Source organism: Asparagus officinalis, chromosome 5 (genome assembly GCF_001876935.1).
Source record: "Asparagus officinalis chromosome 5, Aspof.V1, whole genome shotgun sequence".
Classification (NCBI taxonomy): Eukaryota; Viridiplantae; Streptophyta; class Magnoliopsida; order Asparagales; family Asparagaceae; genus Asparagus; species Asparagus officinalis.
In genome coordinates, this window is record NC_033798.1 from 63,479,173 (window position 1) to 63,498,541 (window position 19,369).

A 19,369-nucleotide genomic window follows, 5' to 3' on the forward strand; every position below is an offset into this window, starting at 1 on the left:
GATGAAGCTTGAACTTGATCTTTAACTTGAATTGTATAGGCTTCAATCCGACATTCCGCCAACCTCCTTTGGATATGATCGTTGAAGCGCTATTCCATCCAACCTCCAACTATGTTGTTTGTCTACAAAACATAGGAATGCACAAACACTAGACAAACAACATTAGTAATAAATTGTTTGTTAAACATCATCAAAACAAGAAGGCCAACATCCGTCGCCTAGTCACCATATGTATTTAATGTTGTGTCGGTCATAATGACGGTACGAACCAGAGCCTTAAAAAGCTCCTCGGACGAGCCATAAATCCTATTGTCCTTTCACTGTGCAAAGTCGACTTGACTTAGAGACTGCCGGCATGTGTAAAGTAGGTTTGGACCAGTACTGCGTGCACTCTGCAAAAATTACAAATGTGCCCTTGTAATCCCTCTATAAATAATGGTGATTTCCACCACACCAAGGGAGGCAAGGACTCACACAAAAAAAGTCATAAAGACATACTCTGTTTTTCTTTTCAGGTTAACTAGAAAAAGTCACTAACTTGAACGTCCGAGGCATGTCTGAGGAAACAATCTCTGGTGCCTCTATCCTCTGTTACATGTGTAGCGAAGCACACGTTACAATCCATAGTAGGAAGATCAACCATCAAAGAGATCAATGGAGCGTAAAATTGAGTTCAACTCTCTCAAGTCACACATTAATTTTTTGACATAAATAGTTTAGGGCTCATCGTGGGGCCACTTCATCTCTTTTTGAGAAGATGGTCGATCTCCTATTTTCAGATCTCGAATGCCACCACCGCTCAAATGCTATGATGGCCGAGGATTTTCAATAAAGGAGAGCAAAGATGAGAAAACATTAGAGTTGTTCTAAATTATAAAGCACTCCGGAAGATGCCTCCACAAAATGTAATTTAAATGTAAGAACTGTTCTGTAGATAAATAAGATATGATACATTATATACTAATTTGTATGCAGAAAAATCCCTTGGTGTCTTTCAGAGTAAAACCAAGGCACGTACCAAGCCCTTAGTATCATTTTCACAAGTAAAACTAAGGTACAAAGCTCTTGCCACTCGATCTTTGTTAAATCGGTAATGAAGACCAAAAGCTCTTGGTGTCTTTTCAAAGTAAAACCAATGCACATACCAAGCCCTTGGTATTATTTTTATGACTAAAACTAAGGCACGAAGTCCTTGCGACTCAATCTTCATCTAGTCAACAATGAAGACTAAAGGCCCTTAGTGCCTTTTTAGAATAAATCTAAGGCATATACCAAGCTTTTAGTATTATTTTCATAAGTAAAACCAATGCACGGTGAGGATGTCTGATGTCTCAGTCTTCACCGACTTGTCTGGCATTAGTATCACACTCGAAACATCACCCGTTCCTCACCGGTATGCTCTAAAGATGAGAAAAAACGTGACTCAACCCACACTGATCCGTCCAAAAAACATCTTAGGAAATCAAATGCATAATTGAGAAGAAAATCATAAAATAAGTGCAAAGAAGTGAATCAATAAAAGAAAATAGCCTTAGTTCATCTGCCAAAATATTACAGGGTTCTTACGGAGGCCCCCAAAAAAGAGAGTATGTACATTGTCCTCAAGGGGCATCCACAGCCTGAACTGGAGGCGAATCTGGGTTAGCGCCATCTGAAGGAGGAGAGTCGAGCTTCTCAGGGGAAGAAGGAGAGTAAACCCTTTGGCATATATTCAACACTCAAGGATGAGACTTGGGCACATCAAGAGAGCTCGCATCCTCTCCTAGGTATGGGGACAATGCTTGCCAATCCGGTGAGGATAGGGTCACTCATACTAGCCATCATGAACTACAGTGAAGAGACCTAGAGCACTCGAAGAAGTCTTCTCATAGGCAACATCAATAGGGTCTTCTATGGTAGGCTCCTTCCCTAGTCTCCTAGGCGGCTCAGACCCAGATCCCACCTCGATCAATGGCCCTTCAGCATTGATTCCAATCGCCTTGTTCCTTATCGGCTCCTTTATAGCAAGAGCCTCTCGTTCAACTTCTTCTTCATTGAATAAGGAGAATCACCCTTCACCTTGATTTACTTAGAGGAAGGACGAGTAGTTTTTAGGCCACAGCTCCACTGGGACATCTAGGCGCAATCACAGTCGGCTCAGGTGCACTTTCAGCTGCCTCACACTCAGGGTAAAAGAGCTCCATACGACTTCCTCTGGCAGCCACCTTTTTCCTCCTCTTGGGCCACTCGGCTTGAGCAAAAGATTTATCTAAACCAAGCTTGGTAGCAAGACCGACAATAGGCTATTATGGTGAGATTTGAAGTTCCTTCGCCTCTGAGTCAACCCGAAGGCATTTTCGAGGCACCGAAGGTGAACTTGAGAGAGAACCCTCTACCGGCTTCTTGTCAATAGAGAGGACCGCAACATGAGCCAAATTCTCTTTAGAGGTGGCGACAGGAGAGGTGCCAGTAGCACGAAGCATGGTGTTGTCACATAAATTCTCCTAATGTTGTGACCCTTTATAAGCACAGACCCTCTCCAGCCCTTGTAGGTCCTCAGTCGAAAGACTCCCCACATGAAGACCCCTCGTTCTTGATCTCTAGCCACGTAGGGTAGGTCAAGATTAGATCTGCACCCTTAATGAAGAAGAACTTTTTTTCTCCACTTCTTGCTGATCGTCCGTGTGTTAGACACCAGCTTGAAATCACCCACCACCTACAGATTGAGGTGTCTCTCCTTCTCTTCGAACTTATCGCTCACCAAGCTGCCAAAAATCCCTAGTGTCGGATTGACATCGACACGGTAGTAGATGACAAGAAATCCCACCAAGCTTGTGATGGAGTTCGACATTAATTGAGTAGGAGTAGCACCTAAGGCCTTAAAAACCTTGTGCAACAACGGGTGTAGCGGCAAACGAGGCCATAATCGAGATGGTGCTAGTATAGTGGCACCAAATACCTACCATGACGATAAATAGGTTGATATCTCTATGGTTCCACCAATGTGTAATCACTAGGGATGTCAAAATCTTGAAAATACTGCTCCCAAAAACTCGGAAGCACCTCCAAGTAAATGTTCCACAACATAGCGATCCTGACCTCACTGCTGACCTTGACGGGATGAGCATCAGAACGAATGTACTTACAGCCGCAAAAAGGAGCAACACGTGGCAAGGTTCAACAGCATAGTGATCCTGACCTTGCTGCGGACCTTGATGGAGTTTTTTTTTACAAACATCGAAAGGAAGAAGGTGGCAATATATAAACAAAAGGAGCAACATGTGGCGAGGAGTTGGTGGGTGGCACGACTTATGGGAAATCCATTGATGATTTGCGAGAACCAAAGTGACATCCCATCAGCCGAAGCGCCACTCTGCACGATCACTGCTGACATCAAGAGAAAGTGGTTCGGATCCCAACGAAAGCGCTTTATTTTCTCTTGCACTCACTTTCCCGAATCTAAGTGAAAATGGGCCAATGTTATACTCTAGAAATTACCCAGCCTAATAAAATGCTCATGTGTTGATTCACTGGCTGACTCCCAAAGCATCAATGAGCATGATCCAAGTAATAAGGCGGTTGACCTGACTTGCGATATAAATCCGAGTCGAAAGGCGCTGCCAACTTGAATCTTATCGAGATGTCCAAATCCGAGATGAACGACATCCTCCACTTGGGCCCAACACAGTACGTCTCCAACAGTCATTCGGCTTGACAAGCATTCCTTAGAAGTCATGTATCATTTAATGAACGTCCTACCAGCGCCCACAATTCGTCGCTTAGTCGCCATGGGTATTTAATGCTGCGTCAGTCGTAATGAATGTGCGAACAAAAGCCTTAAAAGCTTCTAGGATGAGTCATAAATCCCACAATCTTTTCATTGTGCAAAGTCGAGTTGACCAAGAGGCTTCCAGCATGTGTAAAGTAGGTCTGAACTGGTACTGTGTGCACTCAGCCAAAATACCAATGTGCCACCGTAATCCCTCTACAAGTAATGGTGATTTTCCACCACACCAAGGAAGACAAGGGCACACACAAAAATTAACAAGATATACTCTGTTTTCTCTTCAAATTAACTAGAAAAAGTCACTAACTTGAGCGTCGGAGGGCATGCCACAGGAAACAACCTCCAGTGACTCTAAACTCTATTACAAGTGTAGCGAAGCACATGTTATGATTCACAGCGGGAAGATCAATATCAAAGGGAGATCAAGGGACCCTAAAATTGAGTTCAACACTCTCAAATCACACATTAATTTTCTGACATAAACAGACATCTACCTCTTCGTCCAAAATGAAATTTGTTTTGTTTAAAATAGGCCTCTTCGTCCAAAATGAAATTTGTTTTGTTTAAAATAGGCCTAGGGTTAGTCCTAACCCAATTTTAAGGTAGTTGCCAAGCACACCCTAAGATTTTCTAATTAGTTGGGCATTTGAACTTTTGGGTTGGATTTGTGGACTAAAGGTTAGATTCTTAGGACAAAGGCCGAACTATTTGAATTCTAGTTGTGCTAATTGTTTTGTTTGAATATGTAAATATTAAATATATAAGACAATTTTATATCAGACGTTTACTATTTTGAATTAGACTTGTATCTCTTTTAAATACATAAAATTGACGGTAAAATATGAGAAAAACCCAAAAAAGTGTTGTTACATTCGGATTGCTACATCCACCGAATCCAAATCTTGATAGATTTCTCTCTGTTTTTTTTGGCCATACGCGTATGTTGGCTTAAAAAGCTTATGTTCTTTGAACACGTATCCAGATGGATTCCCTGATTCTGGTGAGCCATGACCACTGCTCCACCCGAATCTCAATTTTGCCCTCAAGTGTTCGGTAAAGAAGGACAAAATTTTCTTTCTCAATAGTAGCAGACCCGACCTCGCTCCTCCACGACTGGGAGCAAGAACCACCATCCAGGAGTACTAAATCGTATTTATATCCGAGGTAATATTTATAATCGTGTCTGTTAGAATATAGATATGATTACTCAAATATATAACCGACATGATATGTATGCATATATGGTTTTATAGTTTATAGTGAGATTTCCAGATCCGTATCCAAAATATTCGAATACATATTAGTCATACTGTTACGATAGTTTTAATCCTTAGGTTATGGATTTAAGGTTAATTTTGATGATCAAGATGACAAATATTAGCTTTTCAGATATAATGAACATATTAATAAACTTTTTTGTATCACATGAACTATATATTTTTAATACTATCCAGTTTCCTCATATCTGTTTTGTATCCACATGCACATCCGTTTATATATCCGCATGTTTATCCGTATCTGCATCCGCATCCGATTTTAATGGGTATGGATATGAATTTTCTTTATCTGAGATGAGATAACTGGTATGAATATGATAAGTATCATATTTGAGCTGTACCCGGATCCAATGCACGCCTAGCAATTCTGGGCGGCACTCCACCAATTTGATAAAGTTGAAGGGCAGTTATGTCATTCCATAATCACTAAATTCCGGATATTTTTTAAGGACCGATCTCCACCACCGTGCGTTCCTCGATCTCTTCGCTGACAGCAACGGTTCCGATTATCCGACACCCGCATCTTGTCATCACTCTTCCCACGTAGACTGGGTCCAGAGGCCAAGGCAGTGGGCCCCCATTGAAATCACGTGAACGGGTTCCGAAAAGCTTAAAAAGGGGTCTCCACTCGCCGTTTGGGTTTCACTCCAGAATTGAAGGGGAGAAGCGCTTGAATATTATAATCAAAATATTTGATCTCCTTTTCTTTCTCAATCTCTTCCTCTGGAGTCACCATTATCAGGTAACGTTATCACCTCAGATTCTTTCGCATTAATGCTTTTCTTCTCTCTTCGAAATAATCATCGATTTGTATGCTGCATTACTTGTTTTTTTTTTTTGTGTCATTTGATTGTTTCTTCATCGCTAGATCTCTAGATCTGTAAAGATTTGTGGGTAGATTTTAACTTTCAGAATATGAGGATCCTTTCGAACTTGGCAGGCCTAGCGACGATTTCTGATTCTTTTTTTTGTTGTTGTTGTCTTTGAGATTTGGCATTGACATTATTGATGGGATTATTATACTGTGTTTGGATGGGGTTAGAGGATGGAAGTTAAAGTGAAAAAAATTTCATTTTTGAGAGATTGATGCGGCTCGGTGTGGCATTAGACGCCTCCATAGGTGTTTCTTCAGCAAATTAATATTTAATCTTTGATTTTTCATGGTAAATTATAGAAAACCCCTGCACATTTGATTTATTCATGATTTGATGCCTGTAATGGATTAAAACGAGAATGGTCGTGTTGCTTTGAAAAGATTTGCTAATTAAACTAGGTTTTGCCTTATTAAAACACTTAATGGATACAGGGACGCAAACCAAAAATATGGAGGTGCGTGGGCCTAAAATGACAATTAAATGGAATTTTAGTTTCGTAAGAGCATCTCCAACCCAAAATTCCAAAATGATGTAGTTTTTACACGAAGTTTGTGTAATTTTTACACCAAATCACTATTCCATCTCCAACCCAATACACCAAATTTTACACCAAATAGGAAATATGATGGATGAAATGGGATATGGTTGGAATATTTGATTTAGTATAACCAATTTTAAGGGCAAATTGTGAAAAAGAAAAAACTCTATCTATAGTGTTGCGCCATTCCTAGCGCAACACCGCAGTAGCGCCCTAAAATAGCGCAGGTTTTGGCACTAGGTTGGAGACAGTTTTGGTGTACTTTTGACGTCAAAATGACTTTTTGAAGTAGAACAATTTTTCAAAACCGGCTGATTTTTTTTTTTAAAATCAACTGTTTTTATTTATTTATTTATCAAATTCGACCCGGTTTTGTGATTAGCAGGCTAATCACTATCCTAAATAGTCGGGGTTGGCAACCCCGACTATTCGACTATTTAGGATAGTGATTAACCTGCTAATCACAAAACCGGGTCGATTTTGATAAATAAAAAAAAAACGGTCGATTTTGAAAAAAAAAAATCGGTCGGTTTTGAAAAATTGTTCTTTTGAAGTAACGTTGGAGATGCTCTAAGATAACTATTTGAACATCAGAGGTCTAACTGCTAATAATAAGTTTTTAGGGATAATAGCTCTACAAATATTTAGTTAACCTTTTTAAATTATAGATTTTAAATCAGGCAAGTGGACGACGGCACCGCTCTCGATTGTAGAGCGGCTGGAGGTGGCTTCTGAAAACCTTTTTTTTCTTTGTCCCCTTCAATTTACTTCTAAGCGCGGGTAGCCTCCTTAAGTAGGCATGATTTGTCATCAAAAAGATATTCAACAGGTTGACTTCTCCCTATAGAAAAGTCGAGCGTGTCTCACACCTCTAACCTCTTTTTATTTATTTTTTATTGCCTCTTGCTCACCTCTTCAAGCAGTCTCATTTTCACTGGACTTTGTCTACTGGATGGTGTAGATTTCCTCTCCGTTCCAATGTATTCATGCAGACCAGTCTCTTTCTAATATCGAGAATATTGCGAATAAATGTGTACTAATTTAAGATTTAACAAATAAAAATTCATTCTCTCCACTTAAGGCTCGGCTATAGAGTAATTTCTCTTGAATTCAATAGATTCGAGAGTTTATTTTTTTGCTTATTTCAATAAAACATGAGTGTTTCTACAATCCAGGCGTTAATACTAGCCCAAAGGTTTTCTTGTATTTTTCCTTTTCATTTATAACCCCTTCTGTTTTGATAGATAAATGTATTAGATGAAGTATTTTACTAACATGGGAAATACAGTAGTTTAATTTTCGTTCATTTCGCGAAAATTCAGAGATGATAATGATAATAGTCGGCAATGAAAAGGATAAAATAAAATAAAATAAAATAAAAGCACAAAAGATAATAAAATAAGGTGTAAATATCGAGGAACAGCCAAGATTTGCAGGACTTGCAAAAAACCTGTTGAGGTTTTAAAATTGGTAGTGTGATCCTTACATTTCATTTTCTATAAAGTTGACTTGGGTGCCAATCAGTGGTCCGCAGATATGACATTTATCTATTCTTACATGTATATGTGTATATGGTTATTATTTTGATAATAGGTAATCACATCCAATGATAGCTTATTTTTTGTCTTGAATTAGTAATGAGGATGGTGAAGTATCATTTCAAAACTTTTAGGATGATATTTTTCGTGATTCGAGAAAGCTACATGAGATTTCTGTATTTATGTTAAAATAAAATAGTTCTTTAAATGCATATAGGTGTTGATTAATTTATTCACGAATTAGAACACACATATCTTTTTGGTCCTTTATGGCTGGCGCTAACCCTTTTTGATTGTTGCTGTCATATCACCTTCGACTTTGCTTCGTTTTCTCATTGCATCCTGTGAATAGAGCCATCAGCTTAACTATCTAGATAAACAAGTGAATAATCAGAATATTTTGTAAGAATATACTCATTTATTTATTCATTTGATTGATCAGTATTTGATCCCTCATTTTTATCGTTGTACGGTTCTCGTGGTGCATGGTAAATTTTCTCATTTTTATTGTGGCTGCCTGTTTTCTGTAACTTCTGGTAGCAGTTTTACAGAGCGTAACACTAATAAGACTATTTTTTCCATTGTAGCCTTATTCGAACAGATTGGTAACAATTGTTCTTTTTCTTCTTTCTCTTCACAATATGGTTTACTCTTCTAGTTTCGGATGATAAAATATTGAGGGGCACTTTTCAGATGGGTGAACGCATTGATGTGCACTTATATCTACACGTCTAGGTACAGGTTTGGGGAGGATCTAATAATAAATTCTAGCCTTAAAAAGCTCTTTGTCATAACTTGCACTTTTGCATGTCAACAGTTATACATCACCATCAAGTTGGCTTTTGTGTTATGTTTAGGGAGCATTAAGATTGAACTACTTTTGCTGAATTCCTTTATAAAAATTATATTGTGCTAAAAAGCTGCTCTTGTAGTTGACTTATTTTGACACCAATTGGCGCGCATTATTGCATCTCTACCCGCACTTCGCCACTAATTCGAATGGTAGATATGGTGTCTTTTTCGGCATCATTAAACCTAATTTCTCTAATTGACAGTTGAAATTTTATTGCTATATCCTGTTATTTACGCAAATACTCATCAATTGCAGTTGATCTCTTTACTTGTACTGTGCATTTTTTTGCCTTGAGGCTTGACAGTAGGCCCACAGGCTCTTCTATGAAAATTTCCGTTTCATTTACCAATATAAGTTAAAAAAAAAACTTTGCTATCTTGATCCAGTTTGTGAAGGCAGCAGACCAGAGCAATAATGGGTGCCGGAGGACGCATGACGGCCAAAGAGCGTGAGGCCCAACAACTCTGTCGCAATGTCGTTCATCGCGTCCCAACTGAGAAGCCTCCCTTCACTCTTGGCCAGCTCAAGAAAGCCATCCCTCCCCATTGCTTTGAGCGCTCTGTTCTTCGCTCCTTCTCCTATGTTGTTTATGACTTCATCATCGTCTCAGCCCTCCTCTATCTCGCCCTTTGCCACATCCCCAACCTCCCTTCGCCCTTCAATTACATCGCTTGGCCATTGTACTGGATGTGCCAAGGTTGTGTCCTGACTGGCATCTGGGTCATCGCCCATGAATGCGGTCACCATGCATTCTCCGACTACCAACTCCTTGATGATATTGTTGGTCTTGTCCTTCATTCTGCCCTCTTGGTCCCGTACTTCTCATGGAAATACAGCCATCGTCGCCATCATTCGAACACTGGCTCTTTGGAGCGTGACGAGGTGTTCGTTCCCAGACCCAAATCTTCACTGCCTTGGTTCTCCAAGTACCTCAACAATGCCCCTGGCAGGTTCCTCTTCCTCTTTGTCAGCCTCACCATGGGCTGGCCTCTGTACTTGGCATTCAATGTCTCTGGCCGCCCTTATCCCCGATTTGCATGCCACTATGATCCCTATGGCCCGATCTACTCCGATCGCGAGCGTGCTCAGATTTTCATCTCCGATGCTGGTGTTATTGCAGTCTTTTATGCGCTGTATAAGCTGACCGTTGCGTTCTCGTTGGGCTGGGTGATTAGAATCTATGGCGTGCCTTTGCTAGTTGTCAATGGTTGGTTGGTGCTGATCACATATTTACAGCACACTCACGCTGCTTTGCCACACTATGATTCATCAGAGTGGGACTGGCTGAGGGGTGCGTTGGCCACCATCGACAGAGACTATGGAATTCTCAACAAGGTATTCCACAACATTACCGATACCCATGTTGCCCACCATCTATTCTCGACGATGCCACATTACAATGCAATGGAGGCAACCAAGGCGATCAAGCCAATACTTGGGGAGTACTACCAGTTTGATGGGACTCCCGTGTACAAGGCAATGTATCGGGAGGCGAAGGAGTGTGTGTACGTGGAGTCCGAAGGAGATAAGAGCAAGGGAGTCTACTGGTACAACAACGAGCTTTGAGTAGTTGTTGAGTAGTTCAGTCCTCTCTCTGCTTTTGTTTGTGTCCGTGTGTGTTTAGTTTGTAGCTGGTCCTGCTTTTATCTTCTTCTGGCGTCAGTTTGTTGTGTGGGGATAAAGAAGAAAGCCTTGGACAATGAGGACTAAATTTCAGAGTTCTTGTATCTTTGTTTGTACTCTATGCGTCAAGGTTTAAGAGTTCATTGCAAGTATAAATGCAATAAGACTGTTATAGTTTTGATTTTTTGTTTGTTTGTTTGTTCTGCTGCTCATTTGTGTTTGTACTATACATTCAGAAGCTGGGTTGAATTTCGTAAACATGTCTGTACTCCGGAGGAGTAGCGCCATGTGCTAACTATTTTTTTTTCGTTATTTCAATATTGTATTAACCCCCCAAATCTTCAATTTGAAAATGATCTCAGGTTCTTCCATAATTCAATATTAGGCCCCCATATCATTGAAATTGATCTTAGGTCCCCCAAATCTGATTAGTATGTTGAAATAAGCTCCTTTGTGAAAATTTGGTTAAAATGAGGGTAATATTATGTTTACTTTAAATTTTTCTATGACTAGTATGTGACACGTGCGTTGCACGAGATGCATATTATGAAATCATATGAGATGAAAGATTTGAAGGCGAACTAATAATGCACACAACAATCTTGTCAATTTTATGTAACACATACATAGGGCAAAGGCTAAGTACCTCTTAGCAGTAAAAGTATCTTATTTATTGAAGATTACCTATTATCAACATAGCCTTCACCAAATTCTTCACTAAGGAAATAAAATAAAATAAAATACAAACTGACAAAGTAAAAAAAATTGCAACAATTTGAACGAATAGGTAAAGAAACCCAAAAACAGAGAAAGGACTTTTTATTAACAAAGTCAATATGTTTCCCCCAAAGAATTACCCTAAACATTTACAATGCATACTAAGCATCAATAGTAAAAACGAATCTTGTATTACATACTATTATTGATGAAAGCACTCAAGAAGCATCCTATATGATAATTTTTCCTATATTGTAAGGTCTATTAAATAAGCAATTAAGGAACTAAACACAAATATGATTCATAAGCGTGTTTGATGATACCGGCTTCTATAAGAAACTATCATTATGAGAGTGGGCTTTTTGTTCAAGCTGCACAATCAATATCCATAGCAAAGAAAAAAAAAAGAAAGAAAAGAAAATAACTTAATTCAAGACCAAACTAAACAAAATATTATTGCAGGATACATTTATAGAGCTAGTAAAAACTTTTTAAATTCCAAATACTCCTTAAACTTTCAATATTATTAGAGGATGAGATATAATGAAAATGGAATAGCAGATACTCAATATATTGCCAAAAAAAACTCTCTGATATGATCAGTCATTTAACTAAACCAATATATGGATAAGAGTGTGTCAATGAATTTACAAATTAATATATTTAAGAGGAAAAATCTACCAGCAAGAGCTAATTTCTCCTAATTACTTGTGGATGCCCCAAAATTTATACCCATGTGACTATATCAACTAATTATAGTCACTCAATAACATTATTCTCTTTGCTTAATAGTTAAGAAGTCAACAAACATTTAAAACAGTTCACCACAACAACTAAGTTCATACTAAAACCCAATCGTAGGACGTAATAATCAATATTACCGCAAACTTTCGAACTAATGACCTCACTTGTAATGGGCAACTAAGTGACAAGAAATAGTTCCATGCAATTCTTCTACTAATAACTGGTCATGCTGCTCTTGAAGATGATCCTGTGAACACGAGGTCGTTACTCGCCCACCTCAATCAATATTTCAGACTTTAGTGTAGACATACCACGTCTTTTTGTGACAAGTGCAATTATACGTGACATCAACCTCCAAATAGAGCCATGAAGAGTGCCACCACCTTCAAAGCCACCCCTCAAATTTGTCGGCAAGTAAGAAAGCGTCAACATACATCGATCTACGAAAACCGGTGCTTCATGGTGTTCAAGGAGTTCCCAAAGACAGTACCTCTGGTTTACTTGCTTTACTGTCCATGTGATTGGTGAAGTTCTAAGGCTGCAATTGCATTGGAATGTTTGGTACTAATTGCAACAACCATGGAGCTCAATGGAGGAACTGAAAACAACCAGATGGATTTATCATCACAATCAAAGATAAGTGAAAGAATCTGTATTGAGGATTACTCGTGGGCAATTGTTGATGCTCGTCAAGGCATTTTCTAATGTCAAAATCCATGGGGTTATTGTGAACAAAGCTTCTCCTTTATGTAGAAATTTTTTTATCCTTCTTTTGAAGAACCTTGTTAGTGAACAACAAGAATTCCTCTGAAATCAGTGCTTGTATCATTTTATAATTAATTGAATGGAAGTTTCTAGGTTACAAGTATGCAATTACATCTATATATTTTCACTTACAATTTATAATCCGGAAGTAACATACAATAACACACAAAAATTCTCTTCTATAGCAAGGGGGAAAAGAAGGATGAAACAAGAATTTGTGGATTAAAATATTTTAAAATCTTATATTTTCACAAGTTCACTCAATTAGCTTGTTTCCTGTCTGGATGCAGAACATATTCTTGTCTCTCACCGTTTCCTTCTTGTCATTGATAACCTTCTTTTGCTTTCTTAAATCTGTCATGCTAAGATCTAATATTGCATGCTCTAATGAACTAATTAGAGAAACCGACATACTTTGTTCACCAGCTTAGCTTGTCCTTTGAAATAAAAATGACTACAGTTTTATTTGCATCCATCACTATGTTCTCTTGATAACCAAGGCCTAACATGTGCCAATATGCATCAATGTCATGAACATAGCCATGAGATATGCTACTAAACCAGATGCCAGAGTCCTCAACTCCCATAAACTCAAGTTCGATTCCAGGTTCTTTAAGAAAGAACAACCAATAAATAGAGGTTACGTAAAAAATTATCTTCCAGGTATGATTTATAAAAAGGATGAAATTCACAAAATTTCCTTAAATTTTGGTTGGGGTGTTCTGCACAATACTCTAAACTAGAGAAAATTTTGACGGATGATGATTACTTAATTTGCATGTGACATGTTTTGGAATATCTTCTTCCCATGCACTTGATGTGTCTGCTACATTATCCTCTTTTCAGGTTCATGTAGGTAGTAGTAATAAGGGTAGTTCAAACCTTTTACTCTTCATATTGTTCAGGGGTTTTGTATAATTTGAAAGTCCATGGGGTTTTTCTAATTTATAAATTTTGAGGTCTTGTGCAAAACACCCAAAAGATGGGGCTTTTGCATAATTTTTCAAAAAAAAAAAAAAAAAAAAAACATAAAGCATGCATACCTTCAAAACCTAACTGTGGTAAGTGAGGCTGATGTTGGTGATTTTCCTCGATGCTTCGAGTTCAAAGATGTTAATACCATAGGCCCAAGCACATTCATTAATGTCAAATTCTTCTAATAAAGGATGAGAAAAGTTTTTTTTCTTTTTTGGTAAATGAAAATTTTTATTCATTTCCAAATTGAAAAAATTCAGCGCTTTACAAAATACTCAGCAGTTGAGAAACACTCATGTATCCAGTTTTACAAACCACCTGAGCTTTACAAAAAGAACTCAAAAATTTTAGCTATAGAGAGAGCAACCAATTTCTGCTTTCAGCCGGGAAAGAACCATTGAAAATATTTGACAGGATGTTAAACTTGATCTCCTTGAACACTTGAATTGTGGACTTCGTTTGGAGCTTGAATATTCTGGCATTCCTTGAACACTTGAATTGTGGACTTCGTTTGGAGCTTGAATATTCTGGCATTCCTCTCCAACCAAATGCAATATATTGTAGAGGTTAAAGCCATTCTAGCTTGAATATTCTGGCATTCCTCTCCAACCAAATGCAATATATTGTAGAGGTTAAAGCCATTCTTTTTGGCCTTTGCTTGAAACCCTTGCCTCCCAAACTGAAGCTGTACCAATTTAAAATTTGCCCCTAATCACAAGACTTTCATTTATATTGCAGCCAGTCCATAACCATGAACCAGACATCTTTTGAAAAGGAACACTCGAAGAAGAGATGATCTCTGATCTCATAACCAGAACATAAGCATCAATTATTAGTATCCAATATACCCATTTTGATAAGTCTGTCTTGAGTAAGCAGCCGATTATGAACTACTAACCAGCAAACAAAAGAGTGCCTGGGAAAATTGTGAGCCTCCCATACTATATTATGCCAAGGAACACGAGAAGAAGCAGGGGAAAGAGCATTGTATAAAGCCGAAATTTTAATTTTAGAATTCCTATAACAAGATTGAATAATCTGTTTCAAGTTATTAGCATCTCCAAATAAAACCTGTGCTCGGTTCCTGACTTTCAAATTCTGTTTTCACATCCAGGAATCACCAATTTTTGCTTGAACTGACCAGATATCACTTCTTTTTAAATATGTGCTATGAATCCATTTTATCCACAAGCTTTCCTTATTAATATGTATATGCCAAAGTAATCTCAGAATTGAAGCAAGGTTCCAGGTTGAGGCTGAGTATATGCCTAGCCCACCATTTTTCTTGCTCAAACAGATTTTATCCCAGGAAATAAGAGAGAATTTTTTAACCTGTTCAGATTTGCCCCACAAGAAATTCCTACTCATCTCATCGATTTTCTTCAGAACACTTACTGGCAGGAGGTAATTAGAAGTCTAATAGATTTGTATACCAAGTATAACACTCTTGATAACTTGCAGTCTACCTGCATATGATAGTCCCTTATTTTTCATACATGCTTGAAACTGACCAGATACTTTGTCGAGAAGAGGAGAGCAGTCCATGAATGATAATCGCTTACATCTCATGGGGACACCAATATATTTGATAGGCAAGGAACACTCAGAGAAATTCAAAACTGCCTTGGTCAAGTCCTTAAAGTTATCATCAATCCTACCATAGAAGACTTTACATTTTTCTGGGTTAGCTTCCAGACCTGAAGCTACACTAAATTCTTTGAAACATTTGAAGATCTCACTAACAGAATGTAAGTCACCCTTAGAAAAGAGTAGAAGATCATCCGCAAAAATTAGATGGGTGATCTTAAGCTCCCTACACCTTGGACAAAACTTGAATGATTTGTCTTCCTTGAGCTTAGCCAATCTTCTAGATAGATATTCCATTCCCAATATGAATAGGTAAGGTGAGAGAGGATCACCTTGCCTTAATCCTCTTTCTCCCTTAAAGTAGCCATGAAGTGAACCATTTAAAGAGATTGAGTACTTAGGAGAAGATATACATGCCATGATCTACTTTATCATCATTGCAGGGTAAGCATTTCATTTATAAAATTCCAATTAATGGTGTCAAATGCCTTTTTAATGTCAACACCCAGCATGATTCTAGGAGAGATATGTTTCCTGTCATAGTTCTTCACTAATTCATGAGCAAGAAGAATGTTACTAGAGATTTGTCTGCCTTTCACAAAGGCACATTGAGCCTGACTTACCAGATATCCCAACATTGACTTTATCCTGTTAGCTAGGATCTTGGATTTTATCTTATAGATGCAATTGCAACAAGCAATTGGTCTGAAATCAGATGGGGTTTTTGGGCAAACCACCTTTGGAATATATGTTATAGCAGTTGCATTTACAGCTCCTAAAAGCTTACCATTTTTGAAGAAATCTTTCACTGCCAGAATTATCTCATCCCCAATCACATTCCAAGCAGACTTGTAAAAGGACATGTTATATCCATCAGGGCCTTGAGATTTATTGTCTGACATAGAAAAAACCGTGTTCTTGATTTCATCTCTGGACAGTGGAGCCCTTAGGATATCAGCTTGTGCATCATTTAGACATGGGTCATTTTTAATAATGTTGATATCAGGTTTGGATGTGATACTAGAAGAGCCCAAGAGATTACTGTAAAAGGAGATCAATTCTTTGATGATATCTTTCCCTTCAGTGATTCTTTCCCCAGCATTGTTATAAAGAACCATGACTCTATTTTGATGCCTCTTTTTTTGATAGCTGAGTGGAAAAAGCTAGTGCATCTATCCCCATATACATTCCATTGAATTCTGGATTTTTGATGGTAAAAAGATAGCTCACAATCCAGCAGCCTATTTAAGGAAGAGAGGTAAATTTTATCTTGAATGATCAGTTCAGGATTAATAGGGTCCTCTTGCAGATTACTTTGAACAGTTTCTAGATTTTTCCTTGCTCTAATCACTTGCTCATTGATATTATGAAAGCTTCTTTTATTTAGATCCTTTAGAGCCTTTTTCAGAACTTTCAGTTTGCTAACAATTGAGAACATAGTGCATCCAGCAATAGATTTCTGCCAAATAGCTAAAACTGTAGGAATATAACTGTCATACTTGATCCACATTTTGAAAAACTTGAATGGTTTTTTCCCTTGTGTACAATTTTCATAAATTGAAATCAGGGCTGGGGAATGATCAGAACAACTTGGAAGGAGGTATTCAACATGACTAGAGTTGTATAGACTAATCCAAGAGTCATTAACTAAAGCTTTGTCAAGCCTGCACCAAATTCTAGAATTAGAATCCTGTTTATTATTCCATGTAAATAGCATCCTTCAGTTTTCATATGGGATAAATGACAATGCTCAATAAAATCCCTAAAATTAGCAATATCAGCTTCAGAGACAACAGCACCCCCTAACTTCTCTTCACTATCAAGTATATTATTAAAGTCACCACAAAGAATCCATGGCTTGTTCCTAGCTGATAGTTGAATTTGATTTAAGTCTTGCTAAAGAATTTTCCCATCCTCCAGGAGATTGTGACCATATATAGATGATATCAAGCAATCTAATTTGCCATCCAAGGATTTAACTTGGCAAGTAATATGTTGAGATGATTGATCTTCAACATTCACTTCCAGTAAATTTGAATCCCATAAAATCAAGATCCTGACTCTATCTCCATTGTTTCCACTTGAAATCCATTTCTAACTGCCAGCAATCTTATTTGTTATGATAGGAAGGCTGCTCATTTTCACTTTTGTTTCCATAAGTGCCATAAAAGATATCTGATGTTGCATAATATGGAGCTTGACTAGGTGCTGTTTTGAGAACTTATTCAGTCCTCTAATGTTCCAGAAAGAGAGATTCATAAATTTGTTTCCCCCATATCCACTGTTGAGGGGTCATTATCTAGATAATTGAGTTGAGCAAAAGGATTTCTAAGCACATGAGATTCCTTTATTCCAGCATTCTGTAGATTTGTACTGATTGTGTACATTGGTAGATTTGTTGTGCTTCTTGTTAAAAACCCAGGACTAAGGTTATGAACATGCACAACATGCACCAAATTCTTTCCAGAAGTACCAATGAATACCTCAACTTGAGAGTTCCTTGTAGATACACCTGATTCAGAAACATGGTCCTGAACATGCATAGCATGCACATGATAAGCAGTTTTGGTATTATCACCATTTGAGTGATTCCTTTGGCTCATATTCACATGTATTTTATTGCCAGATATATTACATGTCCTGGTACAATCCTTCTGTGTATCATACTCAGATTGGATTTCAGATATAATGGGCCTAACTAAATTCCCAGAATCAGATTTTTCCATATTAATAGTCTCAGCTCCATCTGGCTTCAGTTTTGGAACCCATCTCTGTGTCCTGGGGTATTTTTTGCAGAAATTAGTATCATGACCTACAAGCTTGCAATTTTCACACCATTTGGGTTTCAGTTCATAAATCACACAAATTGAGCTTGTGTTTGAGGATTTTTCCATTTGGTCCTTGAATCTGAATCAGATCAGATAGTGAAGAAGGCAAATGAATTTCAACCAAAACCCTCGCATAAGCTAATCTTTACTTGTTTGCTGTGAGCTTGTCTGTTGCTATAGGCCTGCCAACTTGATAGCAATTTTACTAATAGCATTTGGAGTCTATAAATTGAGCCTTAACCCTGGCAATTGTATCCAAACTGGGTAAACATTCTCACTAATCTTGTCCATATCTTCATCATTTGACCAGGTTTTCAACAAAAGGGGTCTAAAACCAAAAAACCAGGGGCTATTAACAAGAATCTCCTCCATTTCCTCCTTGTTTTTAAATTTAAACAGAAATAAGACTGGCTTAATCAAACAAACTTCAGGCACAGACCAATGAAGCCATACTTTTTGAACAAAGTTTTCCATAGCTTTATATTTGACATTAAGACCTAGAACTCGTCCAATAAGTGAGAATTGCCAGTTAGAATTGCCCTCATTCCACTCTTCCTCATTAAAATTCACAAAATCCTTATTCACAGGCTTCACAAAATTCAAGCTCATACCACAACCAGCTTTTCTGTTATCAGCAAATAGACTAGCCTAGGTTTTCTTGTTTTCTTGAGATTCAGTGTTAATTTCTGTAGAGGAAATATTTTTACCATCAACTTTAGAGGTTTTCTTGTTTTCTTGAGATTCAGTGTTAATTTCTGTAGAGGAAATATTTTTACCATCAACTTTAGTGATATCTATGGGATCTGATGGAGCAATGGATTTCATATCCAAAGGATTAACATCATCCTTCACATTTGACACCAAAGGAACATGAGCAGATTTAAGAACAGAATCTAAAAGCTGCGGCGTAGATTCAAGAACAGAATCTAATGCTGAGGATCAAGAACGGGATCTATTTGTTGAGTTTCAAGAACAGAATCGCTACTTGAAATTAATTTTTTCTTTCGACTAGAAGAATCGACAATAAATTCCACCTCATCAGCCCAAGAGACCTTACCAGAGCTAGAGGATTCATTGAGCTGTCGAGTTTTGATTCCGATCGCCTGAGGGGAGATCAGTCTCCAATTAGATCCAGAGTTAGTATCATTCAAGATATCAGCAATTAGCTTCTTGCTCTTTTCTTCTTTTGGCCCCGTTGACCCTATAGGAATCAGAAAATCATCATCATCTTCAATCGATCCAGCATCAGAGAGATGACCTGATGGAATTGAGCTCGAATTTGA

The 19,369-nt window shown here is 37.9% G+C and overlaps 1 protein-coding gene across 1 annotated transcript; it reads left to right on the plus strand.

Annotated features, from left to right (window-relative positions):
• Positions 5,653-10,660, plus strand: LOC109843629 (delta(12)-fatty-acid desaturase FAD2-like). Its single transcript, XM_020412578.1, has 2 exons — positions 5,653-5,785; positions 9,234-10,660. The coding sequence occupies exon 2, from the start codon at positions 9,262-9,264 to the stop codon at positions 10,411-10,413; it is 1,152 nt and encodes a 383-aa protein (XP_020268167.1). The 5' UTR covers positions 5,653-5,785; positions 9,234-9,261; the 3' UTR covers positions 10,414-10,660.